General features: G+C 36.4%; 1 protein-coding gene across 3 annotated transcripts in view; it reads right to left on the bottom strand.

Moving 5' to 3' along the window:
• The window catches only part of ANO10 (anoctamin 10), a 252,618-nt gene that overhangs the window by 201,047 nt on the left and 26,443 nt on the right, over positions 1–25,128 (bottom strand). For 2 of the 3 annotated variants that reach the window (XR_013162815.1, XM_077129631.1), the window contains exons 2-4: positions 15,327–15,475; positions 8,781–8,978; positions 7,476–7,610 (exon numbers count right to left, since the gene is read on the bottom strand). Coding sequence is in view for 2 of the 3 variants with exons in the window: in XM_077129631.1 (XP_076985746.1) it covers positions 7,476–7,610; positions 8,781–8,978; positions 15,327–15,465 (472 nt within the window). In the remaining variant the exon portion in view is untranslated. Of the gene's footprint in view, positions 1–7,475; positions 7,611–8,780; positions 8,979–15,326; positions 15,476–16,661; positions 16,781–25,128 lie in introns of all 3 variants that reach the window. The other variant, XM_077129632.1, reaches the window with a different exon arrangement.

Genomic DNA, 25,128 nt, shown 5'->3' with positions numbered 1-25,128 from the left:
ATATGTACACATTATGAGTCCAAACTACTGATTTATCATTATATTTTATATGCTTGCCTTTCAGATCCTTTAGGAAGTAAAAATACAATAGTACCAGCACTTATATTTAACCCTGTCATAATCCTTACCAGAGATAACTTTATTTCTTCATATGGCTTCAATCTATTGTCCTTTCCTTTCACCCTGCAGAACACTCTAGCTTCTCTTGCAGGGCTGTTTAGAGTTGATCAATGTCCTCAGCTTTCATTTATAGAAGAATGTCTTAATCTCTCTCAGTTTTGAAAGACAGTTTTTCCCGATACAGAATCCTTGGTTGGCAGTTTTCTGCTTTCAGCAATTTAAATGTTACCCCACTACCCTTCTTGCCTGTGTGGTTTCTGATGAGACAATGGCACTTCATCTTATTGAGGCTCCCTTGCATGTGACACGTTGCTTCCCACTTGTGGCTTTCAGAATTCCCTCTTAATTTTTGGCATCTGATAGTTTGATTATAACTAATATTGTGGGACTATTTGGGTTTATCCTGTTTGGAGATGGCTGAAAGTCTTACATATATTCATGTCATTTGTTAAATTTGGAACGTTTTCAGCCATTATTTCTTTGAATATTCTCTCTAACCCTTTCTCTCTTTCATCCTCTTCTGGAACCCTCACAATGCATATATCGGTGTACTTGATGGTGTCCCACAGGTTCCTCAGGCTCTGTTCACTTTTCCTCATTCTTTCTTTCTTCTGTTCCTCAGACTGGATGATTTCCATTGTCTTATCTTCAAGTTCATGGATTCTTTCTTCTGCTAGATCCAATCTGCTGTTGATGCCCTCTAGGGAATTTTTAGATTTCTATTACTATAGCCTTCAGTTCTGTTTTTGGTTCTTTTTCATAATTTCCTTCTCTCTGTTGATATTCTCCTTGTGTTCTTCTGTCGTTTTCCCGACTTCCCTTATATTTTGTCCATGTCTTCCTTCAGCTATTTGAGCATTTTTAAGTGTTTGTCTGGTAAGAACCCAGGTCTTATCTTTCTCATTAATAGTTTCTCATGCTTTAATTTTTACCTTTGCCTGTGCCATCATTTCCTGTTCCTTTGTATGTCTTGTAAATTTTTAGGAATATGGACATTTTTTAGACACTGAGGCATCTGTTTTTTAAGCTTGTATCCAGGTAGTATTATGACAGAACTTTCTGTGAATGTCAGGAGCTAACAAAGATTAAAATGAAGGAAGAAAAGAAAACAGCTTTTGCAGCCCTTGCAGACTGAGTTGTATGAGTGTTCTCCTCCAGGGTTCATCCATACAGTAAATTCACAGAATAGCTCCAGGCCAAATCATAAGGGCCTCCCTGATACTTTCTGCACATGCATCTTGTCTTGGACATGCACGTGTGGCCCAGGGAATTCCCCTGTTTATACTGTTACAAATGTGCCCTCTTCCCTAGGAAACAGTCTCCTCACAGTCCCAGGCACTGCACTAACCGCCCTACAGTCAGAAATCCCTTGTGCCAGGAAGAACAACTTGATTGCTCAACCACAGCATTCTCTACTAAAGCTCTGTGAATTGCGTTCCACATGCTGGGCAAGTACTGGGATGGCAAGCCCATGAAGCCACCACAAGACAGACTGGGCTAGATATACATATTTCCAGTACGTACATGAGATTTACCCTGTTCCCTCTGGAATCAGGACCAGGGATCTGCAATAGGAACACGCCAGCTCCACACCAAGCCAATAAGAGGTGGGGGGAGGGGCAGCCAGGGCAACACAAGATCCTACTACTCTTAAGTAGCCTTTTCTTTTTGATTCAGCACTTGCCTTGTTATTGTACTACTTTAACTATTTTCTGGAGCAGATGTTTCTGCCAGTTCTTCCTGGTTGTTTAAAGATTTGTGGGAGGACAGAGTCCTACAGCATCTCACTTTACCATCCTGATCTGTATTTCCCCAGAATACATATTCTTTTTAAATGCTTACAGAACATTCAAGAAAAATGGCCCTAGATTAGCCTGGTCACAAAGGAAATCTCAATACATTCCATAAACAGCAATACAAACATCACTGTCAGAAACAATGTAAAAAAACTAGAAATTAATAATAAAAACATAAATAAGGCCCTTCAGCCTAGAAATAAATAACTCAGACTGAAGGGTAAATACAAAATCAGTGTGCATTTTCTACATATCAGGTATTTGAGGGACAACTAAAGCAACAGTCAATGAAAATGAAATGTCCTAATGTGTATTTAGCAACAAAAATAATGAACCTCAGTGAATTAAATATCCACCCTTTTAAATAACAGATTAGATTTTGATTATATATAATAACAGAATAAAAAAGAAACTGTAAGCTTCATTCAGAAATTGCATAGTTAATATTAAAACGTGTTATGGTTTTACAAATTATTTATGTATAATATAAGATAAAGCAAATTCATTAATATAAAATAATTACATTAATATTATTAAGAATCACAATTTTCAATGTAAGTGTAAAGTGATACAAACATAAAACCAAAGAAATTAGCAAAATCATATGATGTTAAATCTGAATTGAAAATATGAATATAAATTCATGATTTTTAAAAGTACATTTCCTAGACTTTTCTACTAAAATAGAGAAAACAGATGACAAAGCTTATATAGCAAGTTTTTTTAAAACAAAGGAAGAGGCGATTTCATTGGAAAACATTAACATCAAATAAGACAACAACCCAACATAAAATATGTATCTCATTAATAGTATAAATTCACTTAGTAAAAAAAGAAATCCTCAAATTAGACTACAAAGCAAAATCCAATTATATTCTAATATAAGAGATCCAGCAAAGTGGAGACACTCAGAGGGGATGAAAGTAAAAGCATAGGCAAAACATCCCCGACAAATGTTAACAAAATATAGCAAGAGATACCAGTTAACGCTGAAAACATTAAGATAAAGAATACACAGTAAAATCTACAATAAAAATCTTCATGAAGCCAATAGCAAAGCCATAAAATTCATAAAGCAAAAGCAACAGGAAATACAGAGAACAAACTGTCAAAAACATAGCTATTGGAAATATCTAAGGCTATGATAAATCAAGAAAGAAAAAACATTAAGTACGTGGGTATACTCTCTAAAGCTAAGATGGATCAAAAAAACAAAACGAAAATACAAAGGATATAGGAACTAAGGAACAAATTTAACAATGTACATCTAATACAAATAAATTTTCAGAAATAAAACAAAAAAAATCTAAATACTCAAGTCACATGAATAGATTAAAAACTCATAAATAAAATATCAATAAATGGAATTCAACAGGAAAGTAAATAATATATTATGAGCAAGTAGAGTTCACTATAGGAAATCAAGAATGACATATTAGAAGCTATTACCATAACTTACCATATTGCTGTCAGAGATAAAAAATATATACATAATAGTCTCCATAGACACAGAAAAAGCATTTGATAAAATTTATGATCACATTTAAAAATTATTTATGAGGTATAAGAAATGGATTTTTACTAAACATGACAAACATTAAGTCAACAGCCAATATCAAACTGAATATTCAAACACTAAAAGCATTCTCTTTATAAATGAAGCAATCACTGTGGAGAGAGATTTAACAATATCTACAAAACACAGGCATATAACTTTGATCTAACAATATCACTTAGGGGAAATTTATCCTATGAATATAAATGCACATGAATTTCCCAATGCAGTATTGTTTACAGTGAAAAAACAGTTGGAAAGAAATTATTAATGGAATATACTGAGTGACATTAAAAAGGAATGAGTTAGACCTAATGCGCTAACATGGAATGATGATCAAAATATACTATTAAATAACAAATCAAGGTCCAAAATTGTATGTCCAATATAGTCCCAGTTTATTTGAGTAGGTGTTAAATACATCTCAAAGGTTATATAATAAGGAAAGAGACGGGAGAACTTGGAGCATGGGATAGGAAAAAGACAAACTTTCACTGTCTAATTTATTTTTTCAAATGGCAAAAACTAATAGAAAATATGTGTGAAAACTGCAAAATACTTGGTGGAAGTACTTTACTGCTATATGTTGTGTTCACTGAAAACAATAATTTAAATGACCAAAGTACAGACTATAGATGAGAGACTCTGTTATATATCCTGAATATAGTTCAGAATAGGTTAGAATAAATGCTATATGGCACTAAAATATATATATTTTTCTTTAAAAAATTGAAAATAAATATTTTATCCGAAGAATACAACTTCAAAAATTTGAAAAGAAGAATACTTCAATATTCAAGTTTGGAAGAATTCTATTAAAATAAGGCACAATATCCATCACAGGACCTAAAGTTAGAAAGGATTAGGAGAAAGATAAAGAAAAGAAAATCTCACAGGGCCTTCTTTGTTCCATTACATCTGAGGAAATCAGGAAGAAAAGAAAAAAGGCAGTATCACCTATGAAGAATTCTTGCCAAAATCTTCCAGTTTATAGGAAATACAGAGGATAGAGGAACAATGAAGAAACAAATCAGAAAAACTAGGATGTAGAACAATATGACAAATGAACTAACCACATAGTTCTGGGGGGGGGTTGAGCATGTGCCCTGGAGATGGCAGACAGCCCAGATGTTCCCGCATGCTTGAAACAGATAGAACTGAGAAAAAAGTGGTCTCCCCAATGTCCTTCAAGGTTGCAATCCTCATCCTAGCATTTGCAGAGAGGTGGGCTGCTGCATAGGTTGTTGGAAAGGGTGGGACTGCCTCTTTCTAAAGCCCCAAGGATAAATGACTCTCAGACTTTGAAATCCAACCCAGTGGAGTTTGCCCTGAAGGTTTTAGGAATTGTTTGGATCTGGTGACCTGTGTTCCTTGCAAGTTCTCCCTATGGAAATGGAAACATCTATCCTATCACCATCCCTCCTTTGCATATTGGCAGCAAACAACTGGTTCTGAGTTTTACAGGTCCAGAACCAGAGAATTCTGCTTTAGGACAGACTATACCTTTAGCTGACTTTGATGAGATTTTGTACTGTTTCTGACTTTGTATTGTATTTGCATTGTTACTGAAATAGTTGAAGGTTTTCTGATATTTTGATAGGATGAATGTATTTTGCATTTGGAAAGAACATGTCTTTTGAGAGTCCAAAGGGTGGAATGTGCTGGTCTGAAGCTATTATATACCCCAGAAAAGTCATGTCCTTTAATCCTCATTTAAAATTGCTGGGTGGGAGATTTTGACTTTTCCAAAGAGATACGACCCACTCAATTGTGGGTGGTAATTTTTGATTAGATGGTTTCCATGGAGATGTACTTCACCCATTCAAGGTAGGGTTATTTATTGGAGTCCTTTAAGTGGGAAGCATTTTGGAAAAAGCTTTAGAACCAACAGAGCCCACACAGCCAGAGACCTTTGGAGATTCAGAAGGAATATGCCCCCAGGGAAGCTTTAAGAAATGAGGAGAGAAAGTTAGCAGATGTCACCATGTGCCCTCCTACCTGAGAGAAAAACCCCAAACTTCATTGGCCCTTTCTTTACTATTAAGGTATCTTTTCTGGATGCCTTAATTTGGACATTTTCATGGCCTTAGAACTATAAACTTGCAACTTAATAAATTCTCTTTTTAAAAGTCAAAAGAAAAAGATAAATGCCCTAGTCTTTTCAACAAGTCAATGTCCTGAGGGGAAAAAATATGTGAAAGAAAAAATGTTCTTTATTAAAAAAAAACCTATAAGAGACAGAACAAACAAAATGAGCTGTCCTTGATTGGATCCCAGATTGAACAATCCAGGTCTAAAATATATTTGGTGACAACTGGAGGAATTTGAATATAGACTGATTCTATGGTGTCTGTCATCCTTGATTAACACTGGAAAATAGTATTAGATTGGTAAGACTACCAAGCATTAAGGGTACACAAAAGCTTACATGTTTAATTAGGGACTCCTAAATCAATAAGCCAAACTCTTAATCTTGAGGTTTGCTCTTGTGTTGCTTATTTCTGTAGTGGAAAAGCTAAGCCTACCTATAGTTATTCCTAAGAGTTACTTCCAAAGAGTTTGTTGCTCAAATGTGGTCACTTTCTCTCTAAGCACAACTCTGCAAGTAAAATCATTACCCTCCACCCTACATGGGACATGAAATCCACAGGTGAAAATCTCCCTGGCAACGTGAGTATGAGTCCTAGGGATGAGCCTGGCCCTGGCACCATGGGATCAATAATGCCTTCCTGGCCAAAAGGGGGAAAAGAAGAATTGTCAACAAATAAGGTATCAGTGGCTGAGAGAGTTCAAATAGAATCGAGAGGCTACTCTGGAGGCTACTTTTACACAAACTTCAACTAGATATTGCTATTTATCATGGCCAAACCCCAACCAAAACCATTCCTGCCAACCCTAAAGAACACCTAGAGCTTTATCTGAGAGTCTACAAAAGTTCCACGCACTATGATTACTTTCCAGAAGCATACAACCTCCAGATGAGTTCCTAGGCCAGATAGGTTCTGAAAATCCAGAAAATCTCTAGAATATCAACTAGTTCCATACCCCTATCCCATATTATCAACAGCCCTTTTCAACATGAAAAAGTTAGAATGGGCATAGCCCAAATACCCCTAAAAATCGGGAGAAAGATCAAAGGATAAGATGGAGTTATAACAGAAAAGATAGCATTTAACAAATGAGTATGATTGCTGAATCATTATATTTCTTTCAGTCTCCAGTGTCTTGGAGCTGCCAGAAGGAAAAATCTAAAATTATAGAAGTGTAACCCATACCAAACTCTGAATTCTGCTTTATAACTAATTGTTGCAGTGTGCTCTGAAATGTATCACTTTTGTAAATATGTTATTTTTCATAATAAAAAAATTTTTTTTTACGTTTACATGTTTGAAGTGTATTTTATCCATTCTGAGGCCCTGAATACTGTGCCACTCCTTAGGTTTGAGGCAAATTTAGAATTACAAATTGTAGTAAACACTTTCATTTTCAAAACTAGTATTCTCATTAAAATGGAATCTCATAAAAATAAAAAAATTGCAACCTGCTAACTGGCATTCAGGTACTCATTATGTCACTTAGGAAGTCTTCTTAAGTTTTTCTGTTTGTGCGTGTTTGTCCCAAGTGATAAAACTGTACCAAGAAACAATCACATCTCCCTTTTTCACTCCTCCACAGAATTTCATCACAGCACAATGTTCAGGCATAAAGCAAACTTTGCTAATTTTAACTAAGTGATATGTATGTGTGTTCATGCTGAATTGTAAGTTAACTTGCAATGAAACCTTGATAAATAAGAAGTAGCAAACCACAGAAAACATATACGTTCATTTAAAGGTACAATACAACAAAGCTCAAAAGGCAAAAGATATGTTCACGAAAAATAGGCTTATTGTAAGATTTTCAGTCAGAGAAAACAATAAAGCCCCTTTAAATTATTTGTGTCTACTAGGAAAAAGAATCTAATTAGAATATGTTGTCATGAAATTGTTGACATAATTACTTACATAATGATTTTCCTGGATACAACTTTGCCTGAGGGTAACCAGGAATCATTTTTTCATCTTTAGCTCTAAGATTTTCAAGCTCATGCTTAATAATAAATTGACATTCTGCCATTGTAAGGAAATCATCATTGTCTTCTAAAATAAAAAAATAAAATTCCAGTTATTTCTCAGTAATAAAGGGAAAAATTAAGTAATACTATGCAAATTACTTGGGATTATGGAACTCATAAAATTAACATAAGTAGTAATCTAAGTATAAATTTGGTCAATTAAATGCAACAAAGGTTCTTAACTTATTTTGAGAATTAAAAAATTTCAGTATGCATTCACATAATACAAGTCTTCCATCACTGCAATCATTATTACATAATATGGTACAAACTTCCAAAACGCAGACTTGCTTGAGATCTCATTTAGTTCTAATAAGCAGATGGCAATATATTCTTCCTTTCCAATAATACTGCTAGCCAAGGATGGAACTGAAGAAGTTTGCTTATATGGCAAATTGTCCTCCTTTAAACTCAAACCAGGCCATTTCCTTCTGGAGTTGAATATACTTCCCATAAATGAAGGAGAAAAGTCTGATATAAAAATATTGTTGGTTCTTGACAGGCAGATCCCTTTAAACTAAGTGAATTTCACCTTGATCATGTATTCACTTAGGCATAAAAATCCAGAGTCGGAGCGAGCCTGAAGAAGTATAACACTCCCTGTAACTCTGAAAGCCCTGGAAGGGACCAATGTCATTCTGAAACCAAAGTCCTACCTTGATATCACAACCACTCTGGCTTTCCCAGTAGTTCCTGGTGGGAACGCTTCTGGAACCTTCTAATGGGGCCATAACAGAACCGGTTAACCATCATACTCAGAAGGTGCCAGAAAATCCAGGAAATGGGAATACTAGGATACTGAACTACTATTGGATTTCTCCTGCTATAAGATTTTTCTATATATAGCCAGTGGATAGTCACCATTCCAATAATTATAATAGAATAACATAAATAGGTTACATGTATGTTCATCTATTCCAGAGTTAGCAAATTATGGGCAGAATCTAACCTGTTGTCTGCTTTTATAAATACAGTATTATTGGATCACAGCCACACCAATTCATGTATTTATCATCTAAGGATGTTTGGCTTTACAATAATAGCTAAGACAGAAACAGCATACAGCCCATAAAGCCTAAAAAATGTACCATCTGGGCCATTACTGAAAAAGTTTGCTGCCCATAACCTATTCATCAAAACGAATGTATCTTTTGATAAGTTGATTCTAACAGAAACAAAGAATTGCAGAACTTACCATCAAAACCTTTAAAGTTCTGTCGGGTTCCATATGTGAAGGCTCTCATGGTGCTATCATTGCACTCTTTGACCAAGCCCACTGCTTCAGCCCCCAGTAGCAATCTAATCTGGGAAGCGCCAACAAGATATAAGTTCTGATTTCCTAATGTTTCTTTCGCATATTTATTTAACAAGGGTCTAAACAGTAGCTGGGCACCTTCAAAAAATAGATAAACACCATCTTAGAAAGAGACAAACAAAAAAACTTTAAAATGAAAACTTTTAAATAAATATTAGGTCCCTATTGTAGTAGAAGGAAAATAAATTACATTAAAATGTAAACCCATCTTCCAAATAAATAAGAATTTAACTGCATTGGGGATAGCAGGTCTTCATAGCTTTAATAAATGCAAAACTGGAAAATGCAGTAATAAATGGCTTGCCAGTTATTCAAATAAGAAATAGATCTGAGCTAAGAATCTAAAATTTATTAGCTTTGCATATAAAATCGCATTGAATAAAAATACAGAGCAAGAAGATGCAATTTCTTAATATAAAAAAAAATACACCAAAATTTTAGAAATTAATCTGTGGGGGAAAAACACAAAGGTACTATAACTACATTGTATTACAGCAAATTTTGTGAATAATAAAAAGCAATGTGATTTTTCAATGATTTTTCCCATAAATTTCTACATTTAATTAGGCTTAATGATATTTTTCTTAATAGGGTCCCAAAACGTTGAGTAGATGTTATGATTGATACTCTACATGTAATTATTACTTAAAAGATTATGGAGAAAAAGGATTTCTTTCTAATTTTTTTCTTTCTACCTACAGTGATCTTTTTAAGGCAAATTTATTTCTTTCTATTTACCTTCTACAAAGAGTTAACCAGAATTATGAAAATACTGATCAGATGTTAACAGGATAATGAGCAGGATTTATATTTCACTTACCAAATGGATAAACATATTAAGATTAATATATTACAACACGAAAGTTTAGGTAATTTGCATCATAGATAGAAAAGGTTTTAACAAAAAATAAACAAAAGACATGTTCAATTCACAGAAAATACAAATGGCTCTTTTTATATAAGAACCTTAACGTCATTCATATTAAAATAAATGCAAAGTAAAACTACACCAATATACTATTTGTCACTTCGCATATTGCAAAGATCAAAAGTTTGACAGCAAACTAGGTGGGCAAGTGTGGTGGCCTTGGAGATCCCCCACAACGCTCAGATCTCCTCTCAAGAGAATCTGCTATGAGGAGCAGAGTGGGCTGACAGCCTCCTGCTACTGCCCCTTGGGACCTGCCAGGCACTCAGCCTGAGGCCATGCTTCCCCCAGCCACTGGCAGGGAAGGGATAGTGGAATGAGGTCATTCCTACTGGACACAACATCCCGTCAAAGGGCAACCTTGGAGCCTGGCTGAGACTTTCTCAGAACTGGTCTGAGGCTCATCCTGCCCAATTCTCCCTCTTTACCTCTCTCTCCCTTCACAGATAAGGAATCTGTCCCACGGTCTGAAGGCTCTCCCTGCCCACACCCACTCCCTCCCCTTTATCCTTCCACAGATATTTCTTTCAATAAACCTCCTGCGTATCAAATCCAGTCGTGGCATCTTTTGTTTGGAAGACCCAAACTGACGCAGTGAGAACATGAGGAAAAGCTCTCTCAGACACAGCTAGCTAAGTATAAATTGATACTATCAGAAGAGCCAATATCTTGTGTTGAAAAAAGAGCAGTTCCCATTTCCCTACTCCTTGTTCACCTCCCCCAGAGGCAATGCCTTTTAAACCGTTCTGGGGATTCCTTTGTTGTCTGCATTCATGTCCTCAAAGAAAATGTTTATAGGTATTTCTAGATCTTTTCAGTTTTAGGCCATGGAAAATGAGGATTTAGCTCTTTTTTCCCTAACATTGTCATCTCCATCAACAAGCCTCAATCACCCCATTCTCTCAATATAATACAATTTTATCAATAGTCTGTATTCACATTATTATGACTACAAATGTGTTACTTACAGCTGAGCCTTACAGTACGCTATTCTTTCTTGCACCTCCCATTTTCCCTAAAGTTGATAATTGTCTTGCTTTATCATTTGCCTAGTTTAGTATACACTTGTCGATAACTCAACTCTCTCCCCCCATCAAGTTCTCTGCCAATGGTCTCAATTTCCCACCAATACCTTTACATGAGAGATATCTTATCCACCTTATCTTTGAGAAATTTCTCTTCATTCTACCCTCGCATCTGTTGACAGGATGACTAAATTCAGAATTCTAAACTGAAAGCCATTTTCTTTCAGAATCCTGAAATTATTATATAATTGCTCCTAGTTTCCAATGTTTCTGTTAGGAAGTTTGATCCTTTATATCAGACCTATTTTCTTTTCTCTGGAAATTTGTAGTATTTTCTGAAATTCTCTAATGATATGTGATTTTCATCTACAGTGCTGGATATGGGATTGGCCCTTTCAATCTGCAAGCATGGCACCAGTCTTGAGGTTTTCGTTAATGAATTCCCCCTTTCCTTTTTCTCTTGTTCTCTTTCTGGGCTCCTTTTATTCCCAGACTAGTCCTCTAATTTCCTTGTTTTTTTCTCTCTCCTATTTTCTAACTTTTTAACTTTTTTTGCTCTGCTTTCTGGAGGGTTTCATTAACGTTATTTTCTAGCCCTTTTATTGAGGTTTTAAATGCTGCTTTCATATTTTCAGAGTTTAAGAGCTGCATCTTTTTCTAAATGATTACTTTTTTAATGATTATTTTTATAATATAGAATTCTTAATTCACAGATGTTTTAGTTTAAGTTTGAGAATTGAGATTTTTAATTATTTTCTGGTTTTTTTTCTTCTGTGTAGTTTCTTGCTATATCTGTTTGTTTATCTTCAGCTTTTTCATTACTGTTAGAGATTTCCTCTGCTGTTTGGTGATCTTTTCTTGTGTGCTCATGTTTAAGAGAAGGGCTCTAAAATGCTAAATAGAAATTCTAGGGCTCAGATGTTGCTCATCAAAGATGGCTTTTAATGCAAGGTAGTCTTGCCAGGTCATTTTCAATGAGCTGATTTCTGAACCTTTAGTTATTCGTCTTGATTTCTGAGAGAAAGATTATTCAATCTCCTCCCTAGATGGTTTGAGTTTGGTTGCTAGCATTTTGGAAGCTGAATTAGGGATGAAACTGGAGGGCATCTTATTGTCAGTACAATACTCTACCTTCAATTGTACATAAAGTCACAATGCCAAAACCATGTATCTAATTATTTCCAGAGAATAAACCTCAAGTTTTCTCCTTCCATATAGACTATGGAAGGGATTCAGGAATCTCACTATTTCTTAGATAGATCTCAGTCAATTCTTTTCCTTTTTTTCTTGGCGCCACTTTTCTCCCACCTCCATATGTTCCCAGTATTTCTAATTCCTGAGTCTTCAGGGGTATTCTACAGTGTAAATGAGATTGCACCCAAACTTTCTCCCTGACAGCTTAAGATTTGGCTTTCACAGATCTGAGAAGTGAATTACTACTTAATCCATTTGTTATTTTAGCTTCCAAAAGTTTGTTGCTTACTACTTAATCCATTTATTTTTTAGCTTCCAAAACTTTGTTGCTCTTGTATCTTCTCCTTTTTTCCTTGTCAATGTGGGCTTATGTCTTTATTTTCTTAAGCCCTTTTATTGTTATTTTAATAGGGATTTGGAAGAAAGTAAAATTAAACATGAGTGATAAATGTATTGCCTTTATATTTGGTGACACAAAATAAACCAGAAACAAAAAAACAACAATGGTACGGTCACCTTTAGAAAATGCTTGTAAGAAAACAGGGGTCTAGATTGTAAACTTAGAGCAGACACATTAAGTCTGCAGTAGTGACTATTATTTCTGGATTTTGAGAGGTTGTTTTATATATATAACCTGATATTTAGAGATAAGAACAAAGCCGAACAGTTTGGGGTTACAGTAATTCAGAATATAGGGGTAAGGAAGTCAGTATCTCTATTTTAGAACCACATATACTCTATTATACCAATGGAAGCAAGTTTTATTTGATCTAGAACTGAAATCTTTTGCAGAGCATAATCTAACTGAATCTATCTGTATAGCTCATTTGAACAACTGAAACGTAGAGAGCACAGAATGAGAAAGAAGTCCTTTAATCCAGAGGCCCTTTAATCCTGTATAGATTATTGTAATGCCTGGAAACATCCTAGAGTATATTAATCAGATAATCAAAAAGTATTAGCAAAGTCCCCTGAGGGAGGGGAGAAAGAATATAGAAATATTAAACCTTACCATTAGGGAATTCCCTGATACTGTGTCAAACTTCAGGGACACCCAAATCAATAGGCCATGCCCTCGATCCTGAGGCTTACTCTTGTGAAGCTTATGTGGGTAGCACAGAAGCTTAGACTACCTATGGGCATGCCTAAGAGTTACTTCTGGAGGACCTCTGTTGTTGCTCAGATGTGGCCTCAGTCTCTCTAAGCCCAACTCTGCAAGTGAAATCATTGCACTCCCCTCATGTGGGACATAACATCCAGGGGTGAAAGTCTTCCTGGCAACGTGGGAGAGGACTCCCAGGGATGAATCCAGACCTGGCAGCATGGGATCAACAATTACATCCTGACCAAATGGGGGGAAAGAAGCATAATTAATAAAGTATCAGTGGCAGAGAGAGCTCAAATAAAGTTGTGTAAAGCTTCCTCTTACACAAGCTTCAGGTAGACCTTGCTACCTAACATAACTTGCCAACCCCCAACCACAACCATTCTAGCCAATCTTAAAGAACACCTAGGCAATTTATAAGCAGTAGAGTAACTAGTTACTAGAGGCACTAGAGTGCCTTCCAGAAACGTACAATCTCCAGATGGGTCCCTGGTCCAGATAAGTCCTGAAACCTAGTCCAGCCTCTTCAGAACATCAGATAGTTCCATCTCCCTACCCTATATTAGTGACAGACCCTTCTAATATCAAAAGTTTAGAATTGTCATAGTCCAAACAACCCCAATGAGAGGTATGGAAAGATCAAAGGTGATGGTGGAATTATACATAGAAGATAGGACTTAACAAATGAATATGAATGCTGGATAATCAAAATGATATCTCTTTTAGTTTCCAGTATTTTAGAGCAACTAGAAGTAAAAACCTAAAATTGTGAAATTGCAACCCATGTCAAAGTCTGAAATATTTTCTAGAACTAATTGTGGTACTGTGTTTGGAAATTTATAGCTTTGTTGTATATGTTATTATTCTCAAAAAAAGAAGGAAAAAATGTCAATTGTGATGATACAGTATTTAAGCCATCTAGCCTCCTATATTCTGGAGCAGCTAGGAGAAAAAATATAAGAGGATCATCGGTAGCCCATGACAAACTCTGGGATTGGTCCTGTAACCACTTTTTGAAGAGGGCTTTGAAAACTATTGCTTTTCTATTTCTTTGCTTTGTATATATGTTATACTATACAATAAAAAAAGTTTTTAAAAAAATGTATTACCTTTACATGGAAGATTAAGAATTTGGGGGAAGCTCTTTTATGATCTTCTAAACACCCCACCCCCTCCCCATCCATGTGTGTCCCTTCTGAAGCCACACAATGAACAGAAATGAAGGGTGGAAATATACTGGAATCTCTTCCTCTAAGATACCACAAATGTTCTTACTTCACAGGAATCTTAAAGAAGGGACTCAGGTTGCGTCAACAAATATCCCAGATTTCAAACACAGATTCTGTCTTGTTTTTAAGTTTCTTGTGGTTTGGTTGTTTGAAAAAAGTTAAAAGATTTCACTTTGATTCAAAGTTTTACTTTTAAGAAACCACTTCAGTGTTCAGCCAAAATTGTTGTAAGTAGACCTGATTTAGGTTTGGCCCAATGTTTAGTGACTTAGTGCAGGTTAAGGTGTTGTTTTGTGTAGTTTATAAAGAGTTTGTTCACGTAAGATGTCCTCCACCTTCTCACCCAGATCAAGTCCCCTGCTACACTTCAAGAGAGGGCAAGACTTTGACTTCTATAAATTCAGCCTTTAATAGGAAAAAAAGCATCACCCAAGTGTCATCTCACTCGTCCCTTTATTTCTACAGCAAATAAACATATGATTCATTTGCAAGTATCACATACTCCTTTGTGACAGTTCTTCTATTAACTTTTTTTTTTAATTACTTAAATTTCTAGGAACTGACCTTCAGTCTCCACACCCTCATGGTAACATCCTTGCAGGCAGAGACTTCTCTTAGCACCAAAAAGACACAAAGAACACTCAATAGATATTTGTTCATTCATTTGACAAATATTTATTAAGCACCAAAGTAATATTTACTTTGCACCAAGCACTGTGCACAGCACAGAATTCAGAGCTGTGAACAGTCATTTATGTTGCTTACAGTCTCATAGGGACTTACAGTCTAACACTGATTTAAGACCCTCCTTTCAAGTTCTAGATAAATAATAAAAAGCAAAGAAGTGGATGTTAATAAACAAAATATATCAATGAATAAATATATAAACCACATTTCCAAATACATTTTGCAGTGAAAAGCATGACTAACACTTATTTTACTCACCTCCATCTTTCTTTTTAGCAATAATTTTGTTTTTCAGCCATTCTTTGGTTTCTTCTTTGACATCCTGAGCAAGCTCTATGACTACCAAAGGTGTGAAAGACGTCTCGTGAGTATCCAAAGCTGATAAGGTCACTTTCATCTTCGACAAACTTGATGAAAAGTAAAATAAAATAAAAAACAAAAATGGATTATTAAGAAAAAGAGACTACGTTATAGCCTGTGTTTACATTGTCTCTTAATTACACCTAAATCTGGCTTCCAAGAGAAAGAAAAACTTCTTATGATCCACATGGGTAATATGCCCTCAAAGAGGCTCAAAATATGGTTCAAAACATATGCACAAGCCAGGTCCTGTACAAAGATGAAGCAAACACCAACTATTCTTTTCTACAAGAAGTTCAGAGTATAGCAAGGGATATATATAGGATAATAGTATAAACTGTGCTCTGACACAAAGGGAGTAAGAAAGTATTTACAAAAGACGTTATACCTGAACAGGATTTAGAAGAATGAGTAGGAGTTTGCCATATAGATAACAGATAGTATTTCATTGAGGAAGCAGAATTTCCCCCAAAAATAATGGTGAAAAATGACCAATAGCCTCAGGGAAATACAAATGCTTGGATACGACTGGAACATTAACTATATACGGGGGGAAGGAAGGACGGGAATGAGGTGGTGTCTAGCGGCGGCACGTGATTACAAAGGAATTGTGCTTTTTCTATACATGAAGGGAGTCACCAATTCATTGTGAGGTGGGAATGGATGCAGTCAGATTCCACGTTTCAGTATAAAGTTCTTACAGATCACCAAGGCTCAGCCTTGTGTGTGGAGAAACAGATGGAGGCCATTAGGGTAGTCTAGAAAGAGCTGATATTGGCCTGAACAGTGGTAGTAAAGAGGTATGGATAGACTGGGGTTAAAAATCAACAGAAACTGATGACTGAACTAAAAGTGATAACTAAGAAAAAGCAGAAAAGTGTTAGTGGGTAATGAAAGGTACGACTGTAATTATATAGGACTCTATGCGGCACCTGTTGCTAAGCAGAACCAACGCTACATATCTTCTTCAAAATTACACATTCTAAAAATGGCCATATCAAGAGTACAAGACAAGACTCCCAATTCCAGAACAGCACATTAAGGAGTTCAGACAAACCCTCCTGCTGACAAAAACTAGATAACACACATACTATAATGTATAAATGCTGAGAATTGAATTCGAGAGCATAGGTTATCGGGGAAGGCTTGTTGAAAAGGTTCCTAGATTGCAAGCTCTTACAGCAGCCATATCCATTCCTGAGTTGTAACAATTATTTCTAAATTCTGAGATACCGAGCTCTTTGTGTATCATCCTCTGGAACTTCTAGTATCTATGTGACACCTGAATCTCAGAGCTGGAGTTCTGTAGTCATGAAAGTCAGCATTACCCCATACAGCAACAGTTTAAAAAGCTGAAAAAGAGATCAGAATTTGATTAGAGATAAAAATGAAGTTAATAAGTTAGGACTAAAGTAAATCAGACTAAAGAGTACAGGAAGATATCGACTGTGCTTTAAAACTTCAACTTCTGTGTGAGATCGAAGGAAGAAATATTTGTTTGGTGCAAAATTTATATTTTCTGTAGCACATTATCTAATCTAACTTGTATGGTAAGTTTATTCAAACACCATACTTACATGAAATCTTGAATAGGGAATGAGATCCTGTTGGTTGGTATAAGTTAGTGTGATACTCCAGAGTAATCTGGGCCAAAAACAAAAAAAATATTTGCAGGGTTCCCTAGAAGGACTTGGGGGGAAAAGTGGAACTATTAAACATACCCACCTCAGGAATTCCTGATATTCTCACAAGCACTGGGGACTACCAATTTAATAGTCTGTGCTGGTTTGAAACTGTTATGTACCCCAGAAAAGACATATTCTTTTAATCCCAATCCAATCTTATGGGGGCAGACTTATCATTTAGGGTGGGACCTTTTGATTAGATTGCTTCCATAGAGATCTGATATACCCAACTGTAGGACTGATCTTTTGATTAGATTATTTCTGTGGAGTTGTCAAAACAGCATGGAATTGGCAAAAGATAGACACATTTATCAATGGAATCACTGCAAGTTCAGAAACAGACCCTCAGATCTATTGTCAATTGATTTTTGACAAGGCCCCCAAATCTACCGAACCGAGACAGGAAAATCTGTTTAATAAATGGGGCTGGGAGAACTGGATATCCATATCTAAAAGAATGAAAGAGGACCCCTACCTCACACCCTTTACAAAAACTAACTCAGAGTGGACAAAAGACCTAAATATAAGAGCCAGTACCATAAAACTCCTAGAAGAAAATATAGGGAAACATCTTTAAAACCTAGTAATATAGGAAACAGCTTCTTAGACCTTACACCCAAAGCACAAGCAACAAAAGAAAAAACAGATAAATGGAAACTCCTCAGGATTGAACACAGAAATCAAAAGGGTTAAAAGGCAGCCAACTCAATGGGAGAGAATACCTGGTAGCCATATATCTGATAAGGATTTGATATCCGGTATATAGACAGAAATCCTGCATCTGAACAATAAAAGGACAAACAACTCAATTATAAAATGGGCAAAAGATATGAATAAACATTCTTTCAAAGAAGAAATACAAATGACTATAAAGTCATTTATACACATGAAAAGATATTCATCTTCATTAGCTATAAGGAAAATGCAAATCAAAACCACAATGTGACATCATCTCACACCTATAAGAATGGGCACTATTAAAAACAATCAAGAAAAAACAATCAAAAGGATGTGGAGAAATAGGAACACTTATTCTCTGCTGGTGAGAACCTCAAATGCTATAGCCACTTTGGAAGATAGTTTGGCGATTCCTCAAAACTAAATATTGAATTGCCCTATGACAGGCATTTCCGCTACTCGGTATATACCCAGAAGATCTATAAGCAGAGACATGAACAGACATTTGCACACTGATGTTCACAGTGGCATTATTCACAATTGTCCGAAGATGGAAACAATCCAGGAGTCCATCAACAGATGAGTGGATAAACCAAATATGGTGATATATATATAATTCCATCATATATATATATAATATTGCATCAGATATATGTATATAATATTCCATCATACATATCCATCAATAACAAGAAGGAACGAGGTCCTGAAGCATGTGACAACATGGATGAACCCTGAGGACATTAAGCCAGACACAAAAGGACAGATATTATTTGATTTCACTAATATGAACCAACTAGAACACGTAAACTTAGAGTCTTAAAATGTGGGCTCTAGGGTACCTAGAGATAAACAGAAGCTAGAGAAGGGGGTGTGGTTACCTAATATGTACAGAATTAGTAACAAGGCTGAACTTAAATGTTTCAGAATGGACAGAGGTGATGGTAACTCGTTATTGGGATTATAAAAGTGGCATATTGTAGGTGAAAATCTGACTGAAAGTGGTTGTTTAATGTCACATTTGACACCAATTAAGACTACAAATATAAATAAGTTCCTGCATGAACAAAGGTAAATAATAGTAATAAAGAGGTATTTGCAAACTACAGACTATAGTTAGCAGCAGTATTTTAATATTCTTTCATCAACAGTAACAAATTTATTATGCCAATACTATGGTTCAACAATGGAAAGGAATAAGGGGTATGGGAGGATTTGGATTTTATTTTTTATTCTTATTTCTGTTCTGGAGTAATGATAATCTTCTAAAATTGAGCATGGATGTATGCACAACTATACGATGATACTGTGAGCCAGCAACTGTATACTTTGGATGGTTTGTGTTGCATGATGTGTGAATCTATCTCAATAAAATCAAAAAAAAAATGCCTCTGGGTTTAAACTCTCCTCAGAGAAATACTAAGCAAGTCTGATCAAGTTTCCAGCTCAAATCAACACAAAGTATATAAAAAGGATGACAGTAAAATAATAAGCCATAGGTAAGAGGAACTCAGTGTACTGAAAGATGCTATTGTTAGAATAGCCTATATTTGCTGGTAAAAAAAATATTAATGTACTTTTAGATCTGCAGAAAATAACACATTTCACTGATTTTAAATACGAAGTTATCTTGGACTTTTTTCTTGGGTACTTTATTATCTTGATTCTCTCCCTATCTCTGTAAACTTTTTTCCCCTTTCCTGGCTCCATCCAACATTATCTATGAAGTCTGTCCAAAACAGTCCCTAGACTTTCTACATAATCTCTCAATCTAAAACCTCTTCCTTTTTCTAACTTCAAAATCTAACCTCTATATTGATCTCTTTTCAATCTACATCTCTAGTTGTACCTCTAAGTTGAGCTCCATCAGGAGATCCCAACACTTCTGGAAGTTTCACTCAAACTTAAGTCTTAACATATCCAAAACCAAACACATTGACTTGTCTCTAGCATCAACTTCCCTTCCCAGTTCCCCTACTTGACTCAGAGATACTGTCTTAATCTGTTACCAACCTGAAGACTTAAAAATTGAGTCTGTCACAAAGGCTTAATGGCCTCCCTCTAATGTTTCTCATGTCAACTCTCTAACCCAGTGACTCTCAACCAGGAGTGATTTTCAAACTTTAAACTTATTAATTCTAACTTTGTTCTTGATATAAGTTCTAATGACTCCAAAGTACAAGTACAAATCAATTCATGGGAACAATGACAAAGGAGATGACCAATACTGAATAACATCTTTTCTTTTTTCAGGGGAAATCACAATCTTCAGCAATCTGATCAAACAGATCCAAGTTGTCTGGTTGGACTGAACAGCACTTTTTTTTCTCTAACAGAACATATTTTTTGTTTGGGGAAAATAGTATTATAAACCAATGCTGGATGCAAATTATACACAGCATCAGACACATCAGGAAAGCTACCTAAAAGACACCAGCCAAATCAATAGTCACCATGCTAGGCTCTAAGAAGGAAACAAGATCAAGATAGGATTAGCACCCACCTCCAAATAGCTAACAATGTGGTTAGGAATTATACAGAATAAAAGAATGATAACAGATAGCAATCACAGCTATGAGAACTCAAAACTCTTGTTGTAGAAGAGTCTGGGATCAAGTAAAGGGAGACACATATTCCAAACAGTGGAAGGACATGTATAAAATTGAAGAAAGAAGAAAAAAAGACAGCATAGGAGAAAAGCTAAAAGACTGGCCTGACCAGGGCGGGTGGGGGTGGGGGGTTCTACTTTATGTAAGTTGCCCACTGAAGGATAACAAATGACTTAAGAGTCATTAAAGAATCACTGTACATTTCTGAGCAGAGGATTAACAATGTATCAGAGGGATCTCAATACATAGATCTAGGCGATTTCAACTCTCCTGAATGTCTGAAATTTCTCATAATAAAAAGTTGGGGGGAAGATGGCGGCTTAGTAAGACGCGCGGATCTTAGTTTCTTCTCCAGGACACCTACTAGGGGAGTAGAAACGATACAGAAAGCGCCCAAAGCCACAACAGAGATAAAAAAAGACAGCGTACCCCATCCTGGAACGGCTGGCTGGCTGAGAGAAGCAGCTCGGGTGAGATCGCCGAGGCGCGCGGGCCTTACCGGGCGGGGTGGCAAGCGGCCGGAGTTACTCCCTTCCCCCTTCCCGGGCCGGCTGGGAGAATTGGAGAGGCGGTCCCCTGAAACAAAGACGGCTGGCGCCCACACCACGCGCAGCCCCCGGACCAACTGAGAGAATTGGATCGGAAACCCCCAGGCCGCGGAGAACGGTGACGGGTGGGGGAGGCCCCTTCCAAACCCGTGACTCCCGGGGAACGTGCACTCTCTCGGGCGGGCCGCTGCCGCTGGCGCCCTCCCGCCACGCTTGTTGCCCAGGGCCGACTAGGAAATTCGGACGGGCTCTTTCCCTGGCTGCGGCGACCAGCAACCCTCCCTGCGTTCGGACCCCGGGCCGGCTCAAGCCGTTTCGGCTAGCGAACCCCCCGGACGGCGAGAGTTTTCCAAAGTTTAAGGTCCCACAGCACCTTTTACTGGTGGGACCCGCAGACAAACGTGTGCCACGAGCGCCACCTACTGGGCAGGATAAGAAAAACAGAACCCAGAGATTTCACAGAAAAATATTACAACCTTGCTGGGTCCAACACCAAGAGAAATCTGAATAAATGCCCAGACGCCAGCAGCAGAAGATAACTGTCCACGCTCAAAAGATTGAGAATATGGCCCAGTCAAAGGAACAAACCAATAGCTCAAATGAGACACAAGAGCTGAGACAACTAATCCTGAATATACGAACAGAAATGGAAAACCTCTTCAAAAATGAAATCGATAAATTGAGGGAGGACATGAAGAGGACATGGGCTGAACATAAAGAAGAAATAGAAAAACTGAAAAAACAAATCGCAGAACTTATGGAAGTGAAGGATAAAGTAGCAAACATAGAAAAAATAATGGATAGCTACTATGATAGATTTAAAGAGACAGAAGATAGAATTAGTGATTTGGAGGATGGAACATCTGAATCCCAAAAAGAAACAGAAACTATCGGGAAAAGAATGGAAAAATTTGAACAGGGTATCAGGGAACTCAAGGACAATATGAACCGCACAAATATACGTGTTGTGGGTGTCCCAGAAGGAGAAGAGAAGGGAAAAGGAGGAGAAAAACTAATGGAAGAAATTTTCACTGAAAATTTCCCAACTCTTATGAAAGACCTAAAATTACAGATCCAAGAAGTGCAGCGCACCCCAAAGAGATTAGACCCAAATAGGCGTTCTCCAAGACACTTACTAGTTAGAATGTCAGAGGTCAAAGAGAAAGAGAAGATCTTGAAAGCAGCAAGAGAAAAACAATCCATTACATACAAGGGAAACCCAATAAGACTTTGTGTAGATTTCTCAGCAGAAACCATGGAAGCTAGAAGACAGTGGGATGATATATTTAAAATACTAAAAGAGAAAAACTGCCAACCAAGACTCCTATATCCAGCAAAATTATCCTTCAAAAATGAGGGAGAAATTAAAACATTCTCAGACAAAAAGTCACTGAAAGAATTTGTGACCAAGAGACCAGCTCTGCAAGAAATACTAAAGGGAGCACTAGAGTCAGATACAAAAAGACAGAAGAGAGAGATATGGAAAAGAGTGTAGAAAGAAGGAAAATCAGATATGATATATATAATACAAAAGGCAAAATGGTAGAGGAAAATATTATCCAAACAGTAATAACACTAAATGTCAATGGACTGAATTCCCCAATCAAAAGACATAGATTGGCAGAATGGATTTAAAAACAGGATCCTTCTATATGCTGTCTACAGGAAACACATCTTAGACCCAAAGATAAACATAGGTTGAAAGTGAAAGGCTGGGAAAAGATATTTCATGCAAATAACAACCAGAAAAGAGCAGGAGTGGCTATACTAATATCCAACAAATTAGACTTCAAATGTAAAACAGTTAAAAGAGACAAAGAAGGACACTATATACTAATAAAAGGAACAATTAAACAAGAAGACATAACAATCATAAATATTTACGCACCGAATCAGAATGCCCCAAAATACGTGAGGAATATACTGCAAACACTGAAAAGGGAAATAGACTCATATACCATAATAGTTGGAGACTTCAACTCACCACTCTCATCAAGGGACAGAACATCTAGACAGAGGATCAACAAAAATTGAGAATCTGAATATTACTATAAATGAACTAGACTTAATAGACATTTATAGGACATTACATCCCACAACAGCAGGATACACCTTTTTCTCAAGTGCTCATGGATCATTCTCAAAGATAGACCATATGCTGGGCCACAAAGCAAGTCTTAACAAATTTAAAAAGATTGAAATCTTACACAACACTTTCTCGGACCATAAAGGAATGATGTTGGAAATCAATAATAGGCAGAGTGCCAGAAAATTCACAAATACGTGGAGGCTCAACAACACACTCCTAAACAACGACTGGGTCAAAGAAGAAATTGCAAGAGAAATTAGTAAATACCTCGAGGCGAATGAAAATGAAAACACAACATATCAAAACTTATGGGACGCAGCAAAGGCAGTGCTAAGAGGGAAATTTATTGCTCTAAATGCCTATATCAGAAAAGAAGAAAAGGCAAAAATTCAGGAATTAACTATCCATTTGGAAGAACTGGAGAAAGAACAGCAAGCTAACCCCAAAGCAAGCAAAAGGAAAGAAATAACAAAGATTAGAGCACAAATAAATGAAATTGAAAACATGAAAACAATAGAGAAAATCAATGAGGCCAGAAGTTGGTTCTATGAGAAAATCAATAAGATTGATGGGCCCTTAGCAAGATTGACAAAAAGAAGAAGAGAGAGGATGCAAATAAATAAGATCAGAAATGGAAGAGGAGACATAACTACTGACCTCACAGAAATAAAGGAGGTAATAACAGGATACTATGAACAACTTTACGCTAATAAATACAACAATTTAGAGGAAATGGACGGGTTCCTGGAAAGACATGAACAACCAACTTTGACTCAAGAAGACATAGATGACCTCAACAAACCAATCACAAGTAAAGAAATTGAATTAGTCATTCAAAAGCTTCCTAAAAAGAAAAGTCCAGGACCAGATGGCTTCACATGTGAATTCTACCAAACGTTCCAGAAAGAATTAGTACCAATTCTCTTCAAACTCTTCAAAAAAATCGAAGTGGAGGGAAAACTACCTAATTCATTCTATGAAGCCAACATCACCCTCATACCAAAACCAGGCAAAGATATTACAAAAAAAGAAAACTACAGACCAATCTCTCTAATGAATACAGATGCAAAAATCCTCAATAAAATTCTAGCAAATCGTATCCAACAACACATTAAAAGAATTATACATCATGACCAAGTAGGATTCATCCCAGGTATGCAAGGATGGTTCAACATAAGAAAATCAATTAATGTAATACACCATATCAACAAATCAAAGCAGAAAAATCACATGATCATCTCAATTGATGCAGAGAAGGCATTCGACAAGATTCAACATCCTTTCCTGTTGAAAACACTTCAAAAGATAGGAATACAAGGGAACTTCCTTAAAATGATAGAGGGAATATATGAAAATCCCACAGCTAATATCATCCTCAATGGGGAAAAATTGAAAACGTTCCCCCTAAGATCAGGAACAAGACAAGGATGTCCACTATCACCACTATTATTCAACATTGTGTTGGAGGTTCTAGCCAGAGCAATTAGACAAGAAAAAGAAATACAAGGCATCAAAATTGGAAAGGAAGAAGTAAAAATATCACTGTTTGCAGACGATATGATACTATACGTCGAAAACCCGGAAAAATCCACAACAAAACTACTAGAGCTAATAAATGAGTACAGCAAAGTAGCAGGTTACAAGATCAAGATTCAAAAATCTGTAGCATTTCTATACACTAGTAAGGAACAAGCTGAGGGGGAAATCAAGAAACGAATCCCATTCACAATTGCAACTAAAAGAATAAAATACCTAGGAATAAATTTAACTAAAGAGACAAAAAACCTATATAAAGAAAACTACAAAAAACTGCTAAAAGAAATCACAGAAGACCTAAATAGATGGAAGGGCATACCGTGTTCATGGATTGGAAGACTAAATATAGTTAAGATGTCAATCCTACCTAAATTGATTTACAGATTCAATGCAATACCAATCAAAATCCCAACAACTTATTTTTCAGAAATAGAAAAAACAATAAGCAAATTTATCTGGAAGGGTAGGGTGCCCCGAATTGCTAAAAACATCTTGAGGAAAAAAAACGAAGTTGGAGGTCTCGCGCTGCCTGACTTTAAGGCATATTATGAAGCC

The sequence above is a fragment of the Tamandua tetradactyla genome, chromosome 15 (genome assembly GCF_023851605.1).
Source record: "Tamandua tetradactyla isolate mTamTet1 chromosome 15, mTamTet1.pri, whole genome shotgun sequence".
NCBI classification, from domain to species: domain Eukaryota; kingdom Metazoa; phylum Chordata; class Mammalia; order Pilosa; family Myrmecophagidae; genus Tamandua; species Tamandua tetradactyla.
The sequence above is the reverse complement of the archived record's forward strand: the minus strand, read 5'-3'. Positions and strand labels throughout refer to the sequence as shown.